The 13,606-nt window shown below is 34.8% G+C and overlaps 1 protein-coding gene across 5 annotated transcripts in view; it reads left to right on the forward strand.

The window, feature by feature from the left end:
• Positions 1–13,606, forward strand: part of SENP7 (SUMO specific peptidase 7) — a 155,726-nt gene that overhangs the window by 122,489 nt on the left and 19,631 nt on the right. For all 5 annotated transcript variants that reach the window (XM_059392060.1, XM_059392062.1, XM_059392063.1 and 2 more), the window contains 3 exons: positions 1,283–1,416; positions 2,954–3,070; positions 6,302–6,424. In XM_059392060.1, the coding sequence (XP_059248043.1) occupies positions 1,283–1,416; positions 2,954–3,070; positions 6,302–6,424 (374 nt within the window). The remainder of the gene's footprint in view (positions 1–1,282; positions 1,417–2,953; positions 3,071–6,301; positions 6,425–13,606) is intronic.

Consider the following 13,606-nt stretch of genomic DNA (forward strand, 5'->3'; position numbering starts at 1 on the left):
TGATTGTTACCAAAGAATGTAATAAATACCCATAAATCTGTATTAATACAAATAAATACCTGAACTAATGAGTGAAAAATAAGTACTGATGGTGGATAATTGATAATTTTTTCTTAGGAAAGTATTTGAATTAATAGATGTAAAAGGAATAAGAAATAGAAAGCCACCATAGTTAATGTTGTTGCAGGCAAGGTCCACCAAGAGATACTAAATTTAATGGTAAGAACTTAAGGAGAAAAAGGATATGTACATAATCTTAAATTCTCTCAGCCAAAATATTTATTAATCATAAAGTAACTTTACAGTGGAGAAATGCGGCAGACATCACCAGGAATAAGATACTGTCACATCATGCACTGAGAAGGGTACATGACTTCTCTGGTATTCTTCCCAATATTGTGTAACCTCAATCTACTTACGGGAAGAATCAGACAAACCCAGTTATAAAATAACTGACCAATACTCTTGAAAATATCAAGGTCATGAAAGGGAAAAACAGGAATTGTAGGATTCTCATACAGAAAAAAGATACTGGTAGAAACACTAGTGATATCAGAATAAAGTCTACAATTTAGCTTATAATATGTTAATTTCTTAGTTTTGATGGTTGTAACTGTGGTTATATAAGATGTTAGTATTAGGGGAATCTGGAAGAGGCTTGTATATCTCTGCCAAATACCTCTAGAGAGAAAAGTTTTTTCGAGTTTGCTATGGCAAATATGAACTTTTTATCTCTTAAATTTTATTTGTTCTAGCTATTATATCTTTTGTTCATTTTGAACTGAAAAGTGTTCACATTTTTCTTTAATTCTAATGCCCATATCTATAAGTAACACTTCAAGTTAACCTTTGACCATTGTATGGACAATATCTTTATTTTTTTTTTAAAGATATACTTATTTATTAGAGAGGGGGTGCATGTGAATATGGGGAGGGGCAGATGGTGAGAAAGAATCTCAAGTAGATTCCCTGTTGAGCATGGAGCTCAACAGGGGCTCACTCTCACAACCCCGAGATCATGATGTGAGTTTATCAAGAGTTGGATGCTTAACCGACTGAGCCACCCAGGTAACCCTGTATGTATAGTATCTTTTGATCAAAAGTATTATCTTGATTTCACAATATCTTTGGAGAAATTCTAAATGTATAGATATAACTCATTGATACTGATTTCTTTTAGTCGTATTTTTAAAAATTAGTCTAGGTTTTGACTTCATTCTTTGAGAGTTAATGCGTATTTATGTATCTATAAGAAAACCTTTTCTTTGCCATTTTTTGTCAGCCTTCAAATACAGATACAGCCAAGCCTACTTACACCTTCCTGCAGAAGCAAAGTAGTGGTTGCTACTCACTTTCTATTACATCTAATCCAGATGAAGAATGGCGAGAAGTCAGGCACACTGGGCCTGTTCAGAAGTATGTACTGTGTCATACCTGTTTGTAATAGGTAGACATATTTGTAGTTTTCACTCATGTTGCTGATTTTAAATAGTTTACCTTTTTCTTCTTAATTGGGGTATAACTGACAAACAATATTACAATAGTTTCAGTTATATAATATTGATTTGACAGTAGTTTACCTTTTTAAATGTTTTGAGTTTTGCTTTTACATTGATAGTAATAGAAGTAATATTTTTTTTTGAGAAAATTAAAAAAATTTATTGAGAAAACAGTCAGTGCCATTTCGTTTAGTTTTATGTCAGTAAGATGGCAACCATAATGTCAAATTTGGTAAGATTAAAATATTTGTTGAAAATACTAGAGTGCAGTATATGGTTTTTATGACTATATAGTCATAAAATCAGTTATCATATACCAGTCAGATATACCATATCTGAATATATGGTAGGAAAAGTGGGGATGCTTAACTGAGGTGTAACTCAATTTAATGTACTTTGAAGTTTATTAGAACTTCCTTTTCATAAGTTGCTACTTTATTCATATTTCATCTTATATATGTCTTGTCATGGTGGCCAGAATAGGGAGTCTCTGCATTTGAGGGTGATTTCTCTTCCTATGTATGATTCCTTTAAAAAACAACAACAAATGAAAGAACAGAATAGAAAATAGCCCATAAAATAGTAACTTTTATATTAGCATTTAAAATTTCACATATTTTTATATAATTTAGGTGCTTTGCTTGCCAAGATTAAGTCAATTACAGGTGACTTCGTTTTGAAGTCAAGATGCACACATTATTTCTGGTTTAAGATACACATATTATTATATTTTTATTGTTGACTAGATTCATGCAAATGATGACTATCATGTATATTCCAAGATTATACCTAGAAACTCAGAACTGCTCATGTTTCTGAGATTTAAGAGAAGATATCAGAAAAAAGATGCCTAATTAGTGGCTCTCTGTTTTCTTCTTCTTTCTGCTTGTGTTATAATTACTTGTTTCCTTTATATTCTCTTTAGTTTTACATTGTAAGCACTTTGTTATAGGAAACCTGCCTTCTCTGCTCCCATGTTATTTCTTTATTGCTCTGCTGTTGCTGTGGACTAGCCACCAGTAGGAGAACATAATTTTTGACTGTTGGCTTCTAAATGGAAAGGAACTAATCTTGGGGATTCAAAATTAGAGCTGGAAAGTGGAGCTTAGGAAAATCTTTTATTGTTTATTACATCAGTTTGTTGAAAGTTAAACATTGTACAGAAGAGAGATATCTTTGATGGTATTACAACTGATTGTGATATATAAGGTATTGATTAGGTGAATATGATACTAGCCCCACATGGGATTGGAAATGAAAAGACAGTGAAAGTACTATTAGTACCTTGTGAAAATAAAGAAGGAAAATAACTGTCAGTTATTTTTACTCCATACACTTTCGTTATTGAATACATAGCCCTATTAGTGTTCTATATAACAAATTTCTTTGTTATATACTGTTATATACTGGAATTTTCACTACAATATGTTTAAACTTTAGTTTTACTTTTTAAGGTTGATTGTATATCCTCCACCACCTACAAAAGGGGGATTAGGAGTAACTAATGAAGATCTGGAGTGCTTAGAAGAAGGAGAGTTTCTTAATGATGTAATCATTGATTTCTACCTTAAGTAAGTACAGTGATGAATGATCTTCTCATTTATCAATTTTGATTTGAATCTTAAACCACATGTCTATCACTGAAGTTTTTTTTTTTAACTCTAACTAAAAGTAACCTGCCAAGAATTCAAAGATTTTTGCTTACAGCATTTTCTATAGTTGACTTCAGTTTCATTCCTTTATCTCTTGAAGATGCTATGTACTCCAGAAGAGTTACTATTTTTTTGTTTATTTTCATTTTTGTTCATTTGTTTACTTCAGATTTATATTTCTTCATTATATTTCTGTGATGAAAGAAATACTTTAAAAATTACAGGTCACTTTGGGAAGGGAAAAGAAGCAATTCTGTAGTGATCTCTTGTGTCTTTAAGCACTGTAAGAGTTACCTGTCATTTAAAAAACCCATACCACTATTCCATTAAAAAATAATTTTCAACTTTTTGTAGAGCCAAGCTGAAGGAATAGATAGGAAGGTAAGCTTCATCTTACCTGAACCCTCTTGTTTAACTAATAATACTAGCCTTAGTTAAATAATCTTCTACCAGGGCCTCATGAATTATGAGGTTTTCCAGTCTGTTTGGAAAGAACAGGCACTATTTTTGTGGCTAGCTACCGTTCCCTCTAATCTTTTCAGGTAGTTCTCTCCCTAGCCTTTTCCTTACATGCATGTGGTGATGAAAATTCTGCATATTCAAGGAGGATTCTCTGCAGATGTCTGGAATTTTCTTTAACTACAGCTTTTCCTTTTTCAGTATTCTGATCTGCAAATTCTATCTGCCTTGGTCTCTACCATCTTTCAGTGTCTCCTCAACTTGTAGTCTGTCACCTGGGTTACTCAGTCCCATGCTACAGGCTGGACAACATATTAAGCTGGTGCATTAGTGGAACTCACCGTGTTTATTTCCCCTTTCTCAAAAATCATTGTTCTTTGTTGCCTGGTGTCCAGTGTTCTGAGAACTATTGATTCATATATATTTTGTCTGATTATTTATTTATTTATTTATTGCTTCTTTCATCCAGGAGGGTTAATCTGGCTTCTGTTATTCCATCTTGGCTGGAAGCAGAAGTCTCCATTATCAATTACTCTTTACTCTCCCTTCCCCCTCTATATACTCAGTTGCCAACTTTATTTTTCTTCTTTTTTTTTTATATTAACATAGAATGTATTATTTCTTTTAGGGGTCCAGGTCTGTGATTCATCAGTTTTACACAATATACAACACTCACCACAACACATACCCTTCGCAGTGTTCATCACCCAGGCACCCCATCCCTTCCACCCTCTTCCCCTCCAGCAACCCATTTGTTTCCCTAGATTAAGAGTCTCTTATGGTTTGTCTCCCTCTCTGGTTTTGTCTTGTTTCATTTTCCAATTTTATTAGATTCTGTCTCTCAAATTCATTTATTCTTTTTCTTCTATCATCATGTCATGATTTTCTAGTACCTCTTACCTGGATTGTTATTCTGTCTTTTATTTTATTTTATTTATTTGTCAAAGAAGAGAGAGAGAGAGAGAGGGCGCGAGAGAGCGTGCATGCACACAAGTAGGGGGAGCAGCAGGCAGAGGGAGAGGGCAAAGCAGATGCAGGGCCCGATCCTAGGAGTCTGGGATCATGCCCTGAACCAAAAGCAGCTGCTCAATGACTGAGCCACCCAAGTGCCCCTTTTTCTGTTTTTCTAATGTTTTTCCTTGTATCCTTTATCTCTGTTTTCCTGTCCATTAAGTATATTATGACCAGCAATATTCTTCTTAAGGTATTCTATGAATGCAATTCCCATTAAAAATATATATTAATTTCTTACTACCTGTCAAAATGAGTTCAGACACTTTGGCATTCGAGAGCCTTAATAATTTGACACTATCTTTTTAGCCATTTACTAATAACCCTGTATGTATTACATAGTCCAAAAATATTGAATTATAAATAATTTACTAAATAAAACCCATTTTTGTTCACTCTTCTGCCTTAATGCACTGTTTGTCCCGATTCTGAACACTTTCCTCTTTATCTCAATCTTTTAAAGTTTTATTCCTCTTTCAAGGTTTCTCTCAAGTGATACCTTCCTGAAACTTCTCCTGATCTTCTAAACAGATATTACTAACTCCCATAATACTTCATTTACATCTTTTGTAGTACTTAAAATATTTTGCCTGATTTTAAAGTTAGTTGATGATATTATGATCATTCTCCTTCTCCTTATGCTCTTACATCTTATTTATTTTTGTATCCGTATAATAGTGTCAAGCTTATATTTGGTGAGGTGAACTGGATCATATTCTTAGTTTTTTTATGTTTTATTGGAATTAACTAATACAATTTTATTTCTAATTTATTTCCAGTAGTACTTTTCTATACTTCCTTTTCACTGAATTGCCTGTATGTCTCTCTCATCGACTTCCTTTCAGAGGGGATTCTAACTTTATTTTTTAAACAACTTTCTATTTATTTTTTAAATTAATGAATTACTTGTAAGTAGTAAAGTACATAAATTATAAGTGTACAACGAATGAATGTTCACATATATATGCACCCACATAATCATCATTCAGATCAAGATACCATTTCTAGCACATCAGAAGCATCCTTTTTGTCTCCTTCCATGTAGCAAAGCCTTCCCATAACCACATTAAAAAATTTCAAGTTGTGTTAGTCTTTTGTGCTTTTTAAAAAGAGCGATTACAAGGTCATTTTTGAACCTGTATAAGCTATTAAGAATAGCAGAATTCTCTAATTATGAAGGGTTTAAGCACTAAATCATTGAATTATAAGCTTATATTGAAGAATTCTTTTAGTAGAAATGGACTAAGGATTTATAGGTTAGGCATATCTCATAGTAATTAAAATTTTTCTAGATTTATTATAGGAGTGTCATGGTTTCAGTATTTGATTAATCTTTCCTTCTATACTCTCCTTTGTATTTATTGTAAGCTATATGGTGACAGCTACTTCCCCCCACTTATTTTATATGTTAGTGTACATATGGTGCTTGGTATATGTTAGGAATTTGATAATACATGTTAAGCAAGTAAAAGAATCAGCAGGCAATTTCTGCTTTCAGCAGTCTTGATGGGAGATGAGGTAATGAACGAACCCAAAATACTGAAATCAGAGCAAATTGCAAGATGACTTTGACTCTAATTGGTCATAAAAACGAAGATTTCTGGAATACATAAGATAACTGGAAGAAGACCAGGTAGAAATCTAAAAACAACTTTCTTTTGTGGTGTTGCTGTTTTACAGGTATCTTTTATTGGAGAAGGCATCAGATGAACTTGTTGAACGAAGTCACATTTTTAGTAGCTTTTTCTATAAATGCTTGACAAGAAAGGAAAATAATTTAACAGAAGACAATCCAAATCTTTCGTAAGTCATACTTTCTATGTACTTAAGTTTTAAGAGGAAAATATGCTATTTTGATGTTTCTAAGTGAAAAAACTTGTTACATTATTTCCTGGAGTGAGCAGTATTACCACTTATGCAGGTTTTTTTGCTCTAAGATATGCTTCTTACCCTTCCACTGTTCTGTTCCCTGAAACAGGAGGCTGACTCTTACAGGCTGCATTTCCAAGTGCACGTTCTGTGGGGACACTGGAAGATGGAGGGCAAGGAGGGAAAAAGTCAGGTTACCCTCTTTGCCTTAGGTAGTGATTTGGCAGTGGCTCTATTTCCTCTGTGGATTGTGTCTTTCAATGAACAGATCTGTAAGAATGCCAGCTCCTATGTGGAGTTGCTACTGCTTCTTCCTCTTTGCCCTTTAGTGTAGGGGTATAGTAATTTCCTCCTATGCTAGTCTCTTGTTGCCTCTCTGCTCTCTTTTTGGCTTTGCACTTTCTTTATCATCACTATAGACAATTCTCTACATTACATTTTTTAAAAAAAGATTTTATTTATTTATTTGACAGAGAGAGAGAGAGATCACAAGTAGGCAGAGAGGCAGGCAGAGAGACAGGGCAAAGCGGGCTCCCTGCTGAGCAGAGAGCCCCACGCAGGGCTCGATCCCAGGACCCTGAGATCATGACCTGAGCTGAAGGCAGAGGCTTAACCCACCGAGCCACCCAGGCGCACCTACATTACATTTTTTTTTAAAGATTTTATTTATTTATTTGATAGAGAGAGATCACAAGTAGGCAGAGAGGCAGGCAGAGAGAGAGGAGGAAGCAGGCTCCCCGCTGAGCAGAGAGCCTGATATGGGGCTCGATCTCAGGACCCTGAGATCATGACCTGAGCTGAAGGCAGAGGCTTAAACCACTGAGCCACCCAGGCGCCCCCTTACATTACATTTTTATCTGTCTTAAAATATAGTGACTTTTGATTTTCTGGTCAAACTGTCACCAAAATACTATTCTTCAGTTAAACTACTGTAAATTATACAAAATACTATGTTTACATAATTTGGCTTACAGTCAAAATTAATGGGGAGGGATATTTGGAAGGGGAAAGTTTATTAAATACATTGATATTAAACATTTTTGATGCCTTCCTGTTCTGTTTTATGTATATAGAAATTCATGGTTAGTACCATGCTTTTAATCTTACATTTTTTTATAAAATTACTAGTCAGTGTTTGGCATAACCACCTAGAAACTGATGAAATGAAAGCAGGTAGGATCTGTTGTAGTTTTAAATTTTAGGATAATTTTTAAAAATTAAAATTTGATATTATATGTTTGATCATATATAAAAGGAATATAAAACAAAGACACATAAGTGGCATATCCAGAGTAAGATATATATATATATATATGATACTAAGCTTAGATATTACTATACTTAGTATATTATACACACATACACACACACACACAGATGACCCTGGAACAACACGGGTTTGAAACATGTGGTGCCCTTATATGCAGATTTTTTTATAGGTACAGTATATGTATTAACTGTAAATACTGTAAATGTGTTTTCCTTATGGTTTTCTTGATAACTTCTTTTAGATACCATCTATTTATTTATTTCTTATTTATTTATTATTTTCTCTAACTTACTATATTATTTTAATAGTACATTATATAATACAGTACATGATAAAATACATATAACATGCAAAATATGTGTTAATTGATTTTATGTTATTGGTAAGGCTTCTGATCAACATGAGACCCTTAGTGGTTAACATTTTGGGGAGTCAAAAGTTACATACATGGATTTTCAACTCCATTGGGAGTGTGGGTGCCACTAAACTCCTCATTGTTCAAGGATCAACTGTGTGTGTATGCCTGTGTGTGTTTGTATCTCTCTCCTAGACAAAAATTCATACTAATGCTTGGCCAGATATATATGTTATTAGTATTCACACAAAGAATTTCTATAAATCAGTAAAAAAATTAAAAAGCCCAGAATCAAAGTGATAAGGGATACAAACCTTTAAAAAATTTTTTTTAAAAATTAGCATATAATGTATTGTTTGTTTCAGGGGTACAGGTCTATGATTCATCAGTCTTATACAATGCACTGCACTCACCATAGCACATACTCTCCCTAGTGTCCATTACCCAAGCACCCCATCCCTCCTACTCTCTTCCCCTCCAGCAACCCTCAGTTTGTTTCCTGAGATTAAGAGTCTCTTAATGGTTTGTCTCTTTCTTTGGTTTCATCTTTCATTTTTCCCTCCCTTCCCCTATTATCCTCTCTGTCTTGTTTCTCAAATTCCTCATATCAGTGAGATCATATGATAATTGCCCTTCACTGACTGACTTATTTTGCTTAGCATAATACCCTCTAATTCCATCCATGTTGTTGCAAATAGCAAGATTTCATTTTTTGATGGCTGCATAGTATTCCATTGTGTGTGTGTGCGTGTGTGTTGTGTGTGTATCTATCTATCTATCTATCTCACATCTTCTTTATCCATTCATATGATGTTGGATATCTAGGCTCTTTCCATAGTTTGGCTGTTGTAGATATTGTGGACTATTGTGGGTCTTTCCATAGTTTGGCTACTATGGATTGCCATGAACATTCAGGTGCATGTGCCCCTTCAGATCACAACATTTACATCTTTAGGGTATAAACCCAGTACTGCAGTTGCTGGGTCATAGAGTAGCTCTATTTTCAACTTTTTGAGGAATCTCCATGCTGTTTTGCAGAGTGGCTATACCAGCTTGTATTCCCACCAACAGTGTAAGAGGGTACCCTTTCTCTGCATCCTCACTGACACCTGTCATTTCCTGACTGGTTAATTTTAGCCATTCTGACTGGTGTGAGGTGGTATCTCATTGTGGTTTTGATTTGTATTTCCCTGATGCTGAGTGATGTTGTACATTTTCTCTTGTGTCTGTTGGCCATTTGGATGTCTTTGCAGAAATGTCTGTTCATGTCTTATACCCATTTCTTGATTGGATTATTCTTTGGGTGTTGAGTTTGCTAAGTTCTTTATAAATTTTGGACACTAGCCCTTTGTCTGATATGTCATTTGCAAATATCTTCTTCCATTTTGTCAGTTGCCTTTTGGTTTTATTGACTGTTTCCTTTGTTGTGCAAAAGCTTTTGATCTTGATGAAGTTCCAGTAGTTCTTTTGTCCTTGATTCTCCTGGCTTTGGTGATGTTTCTAGGAAAAAATTACTGTGGCTTAGGTCGAAGAGGTTGCTTCCTGTGTTTTCCTCAAGGATTTTGAAGGATTCCTGTCTCACATTGAGGTCTTTCATCCATTTTGAGTCTATTTTTGTGTGTGGTGTAAGGAAATGGTACAGTTTCATTCTTCTGCATGTGACTGTCCCATTTTCCCAACACCATTTGTTGAAGAGACTATCTTTTTTCCATTGGACATTCTTAACTGCTTTGTCGAAGATTAGTTGACCCTAGAGTTGAGGGTCTATTTTTGGACTCTCTATTATGTTACATTGACCAATGTGTCTGTTTTTGTGCCAGTACCATACTATCTTGATAATTACAGCTTTGTAATAGAGCTTGAAGTCTGGAATTGTGATGCTGCCAACTTTCAACATTCCTCTGGCTATTCAAGGTCTTTTTTGGTTCCATATAAATTTTAAGTTTATTTGTTCCATTTCTTTGAAAAAAGTTGATGGTATTTTGATAGGGATTGCATTAAATCTGTAGATTGCTCTAGGTAGCATAGACATTTTCATAATATTTGTCCTGAATCATGAGTGTGGAACATTTTTCCATTTCTTTGTGTCTTCCTCAATTTCTTTCCTGAGTACTCCATAGTTTTCTGAGTACAGATTCTTTGCCTCTTTGGTTAGATTTATTCCTGGGGATCTTAAGGTTTTGGGTGCAATTGTAAATGGAATTGACTCCTTAATTTCTCTTTCTTCTGTCTTGCCGTTGTTGTAAGAAATGCAAATGATTTCTGTGCATTGATGTTGTATCCTGCCACTTAACTGAATTCCTGTATGAGTTCTAGCAGTTTTGGAGTGGAGTCTTTCAGGTTTTCCACATAAAGTATCATATCTACCTGGAGTGAGAGTTTGACTTCCTTTTTGCTGACTCAGATGCCTTTTATTTCTTCTTGTTGTCTGACTGCTGAGGCTAGGACTTCTAGTATTATGTTGAATAGCAGTGGTGAGAGCGGACAGCTCTGCTGTGTTTGACCCTAGGGGAAAAGCTCTGTTTTTCCTCCATTGAGAATGATATTTGCTGTGGTGTTTTTCATAGATAGCTTTGATGATATTGAGGTACGTACCCTCTGTCCCTACACTGTGAAGATTTTTGATCAAGAAAGGATGCTGTATTTTGTCAAATGCTTTTTCAGTATCTATTGAGAGTATCATAAAATATCTTTTATTAATGTATTGTATCACATTGATTGTTTTGAGGATGTTGAACCAACCTTGAAGCCCAGAAGTAAATCCCACTTGGCCATGGTGCATAATCCTTTTAATGTACTGTTGAATCCTGTTCGCTACTATTTTGGTGAGAATTTTTGCATCCATGTTGATAAGGGATATTGGTCTGTAATTTTCCTTTTTATGGGGACTTTGTCTGGTTTTGGGATCAAGGTAATTCTGGTCCCATAAAATGAGTTTGGAAATTTTCCTTCCATTTCTATTTTTTCGAACAGTTTCAAGAGAATAGATATTAATTCTTAAAATGTTTGGTAGAATTCCCCTGGGAAGCCATGTGGTCTTGGGCTCATGTTTGTTGGGAGATTTTTGATGACTGATTCAGTCTCCTTACTGGTTATGGGTCTGTTCAGGTTTTCTATTTCTTCCTGGTTGAGTTTTGGTAGTTTCTATGTCTCTAGGAATGCCCGCATTTCTTCCAGATTATCTTATTTGCTGGTATATAGTTGCTCATAATATGTTCTTATAATTGTTTGTATTTCTTTGGTGTTCGTTGTGATCTCTCCTCTTTCATTCATATTTTGTTAATGTGGGTCCTTTCTCTTTTCTTTTTGATAAGTCTGGCCAGGAGTTTATCAGTCTTTAAATTCTTCCAAGGACCAGCTCCTAGTTGTGTTGATCTGTTCTACTGGTACTTTTTTGTTGTTGTTGTTTTTGTTTTTGTTTCTGTTTCATTGATTTCTGCTCTGGTCTTTATTATTTCTCTTCTCCTGTTGGGTTTAGGCTTTCTGTATTGTTCTTTCTCCAGTTTATTTAGGTGTAGGGTTAGGTTGTATACTTGAGACCTTTCTTGTTTCTTGAGAATGGCTTGTATTGCTATATACTTTCCTCTCAGGACACCTTTGCTGTGTCTCAAAGATTTTGTACAGTGTGTTTTCATTTTAATTTATTTCCAGATATTTTTTTAATTCTTTAATTTCCTGTTTGACCCATTCATTCTTTTAGTAAGATGGTCTTTAGCCTCCATGTATTTGAGTTCATTCTGACTTTCCTCTTGTGGTTGAGTTCTAGTTTCAAAGCATTGTAGTCTGAAAATATGCTGGGAATGATCCCAGTCTTTTGGTACTGGCTGAGACCCGATTTGTGACCCAGAAGGTGATCTATTTTGGAGATTGTTCCATGTGCACTAGAGAAGAATGTGTATTCTGTTGCTTTGAGATGGAATGTTCTGAATTATCTGTGATGTCTCTCTGGTCCAGTGTGTCATTTAAAGCCTTTATTTCCTTGTTCATCTTTTGCTTAGATAATCTGTCCATTTCAGTAAGGAGTTATAGTCCCCGCCTATTGTTGTATTATTGTTGATGTGTTTCTTTGATTTTGTTATTAATTGATTTATATAGTTTGCTGCTCCCATGTTAGTGCCATAGATTTTTAAAATTGTCTAATCTTCTTGTTGGACAGACCCTTTAATATGATATAGTGGCCTTCTTCATCTCTTATTATGGTCTTTTGCTTAAAATCAAATTTGTTTGATATAAGGATTGCTACCCCAGCTTTCTTTTGATGTCCTATTAGCATGGTAAATTGTCTTCCATCCCTTCACTTTAAATCTGGAGGTGTCTTTGGTTCTAAAATGAGTTTCTTGCAGACAGCATATCAGTGGGTCTTTTTTTTTTTTTTTTAAATGTTTGCTGATACCCTCTGTCTTTTCATTGGGGAATTTAGCGCATTTACATTCAGAGTAACTATTGAAAGATGTGAATTTAGTGACATTGTATTGCCTGTAAGGTGACTGTTACTGTATATTGTCTGTATATTCATTTCTGGTCTGTTACTTTTAGGCTCTTTCTTGGCTTAGAGGACCCCTTTCAGTATTTCCTGTAGGGCTGGTTTGGTGTTTGCAAATTCTTTTAGTTTTCATTTGTCCTGGAAGCTTTTTATCTGTCCTTTTATTTTCATTGCCAGCCTGGATGGGTATAATATTCCTGGTTGCATATTTTTCACGTTTAGTGCTCTGAATATATCATGCCAGTCCTTTCTGGCCTGCCTGGTCTCTGCGGGTAGGTCTCCTGTCAGTCTACTATTTCTATCGTTGTAGGTTACAGACCTCTTGTCCTGAGTTGTTTTCAGGATTTTCTCTTTGTCACTGGGACTTGTAAGTTTTATTATTAAATGATGGGGTGTTGACCTACTTTTATTGATTTTGAGGGCAAGTTCTCTATGCCTCCTGCATTTTGATGCTTATTTCCTTCCCCAAACTAGGGAAGTTCTCCCCTGTAATTTGCTCCAATATACCTTCTGCCTCTCTCTTTCTTCTTCTTCTTAGTTCCCAATTATTCTAATATTGTTTTGTCGTATGGTATCACTTATCTCTTGAATTCTCCCCTTGTGATTCAGTAGTTGTTTATCTCTCTTTTTCTCAGCTTCCTTATTCTCCATCATTTGGTCTTCTATATCACTAATTTTCTCTTCTGCCCCAATTATCCTAGCAGCCAGAGCCTCCATTTTTGATTGCACCTCATTAATAGCTTTTGTGATTTCAACTTGTTTAGATTTTAGTTATTTTATTTCTCCAGAATGGGATTTTATTTCTTCAGAAAGAGATAGTATCTTCTATGCTTTTTTCAAGCCCAGCTGGCATTTTTATAATTATTTTCTAACTTTAGTTTTGACATCTTACTAATGCGTATTGATTAGGTCCTCATCAGTCAGTATTGCCTCTTGTTCTCTTTTGGAGGTGAGTTTTTCCACCTTGTCATTTTGTCTAGAGCAGAATAGATGAATGAGAGAACAAAA

This window comes from Mustela nigripes, chromosome 2, assembly GCF_022355385.1.
Source record: "Mustela nigripes isolate SB6536 chromosome 2, MUSNIG.SB6536, whole genome shotgun sequence".
NCBI classification, from domain to species: domain Eukaryota; kingdom Metazoa; phylum Chordata; class Mammalia; order Carnivora; family Mustelidae; genus Mustela; species Mustela nigripes.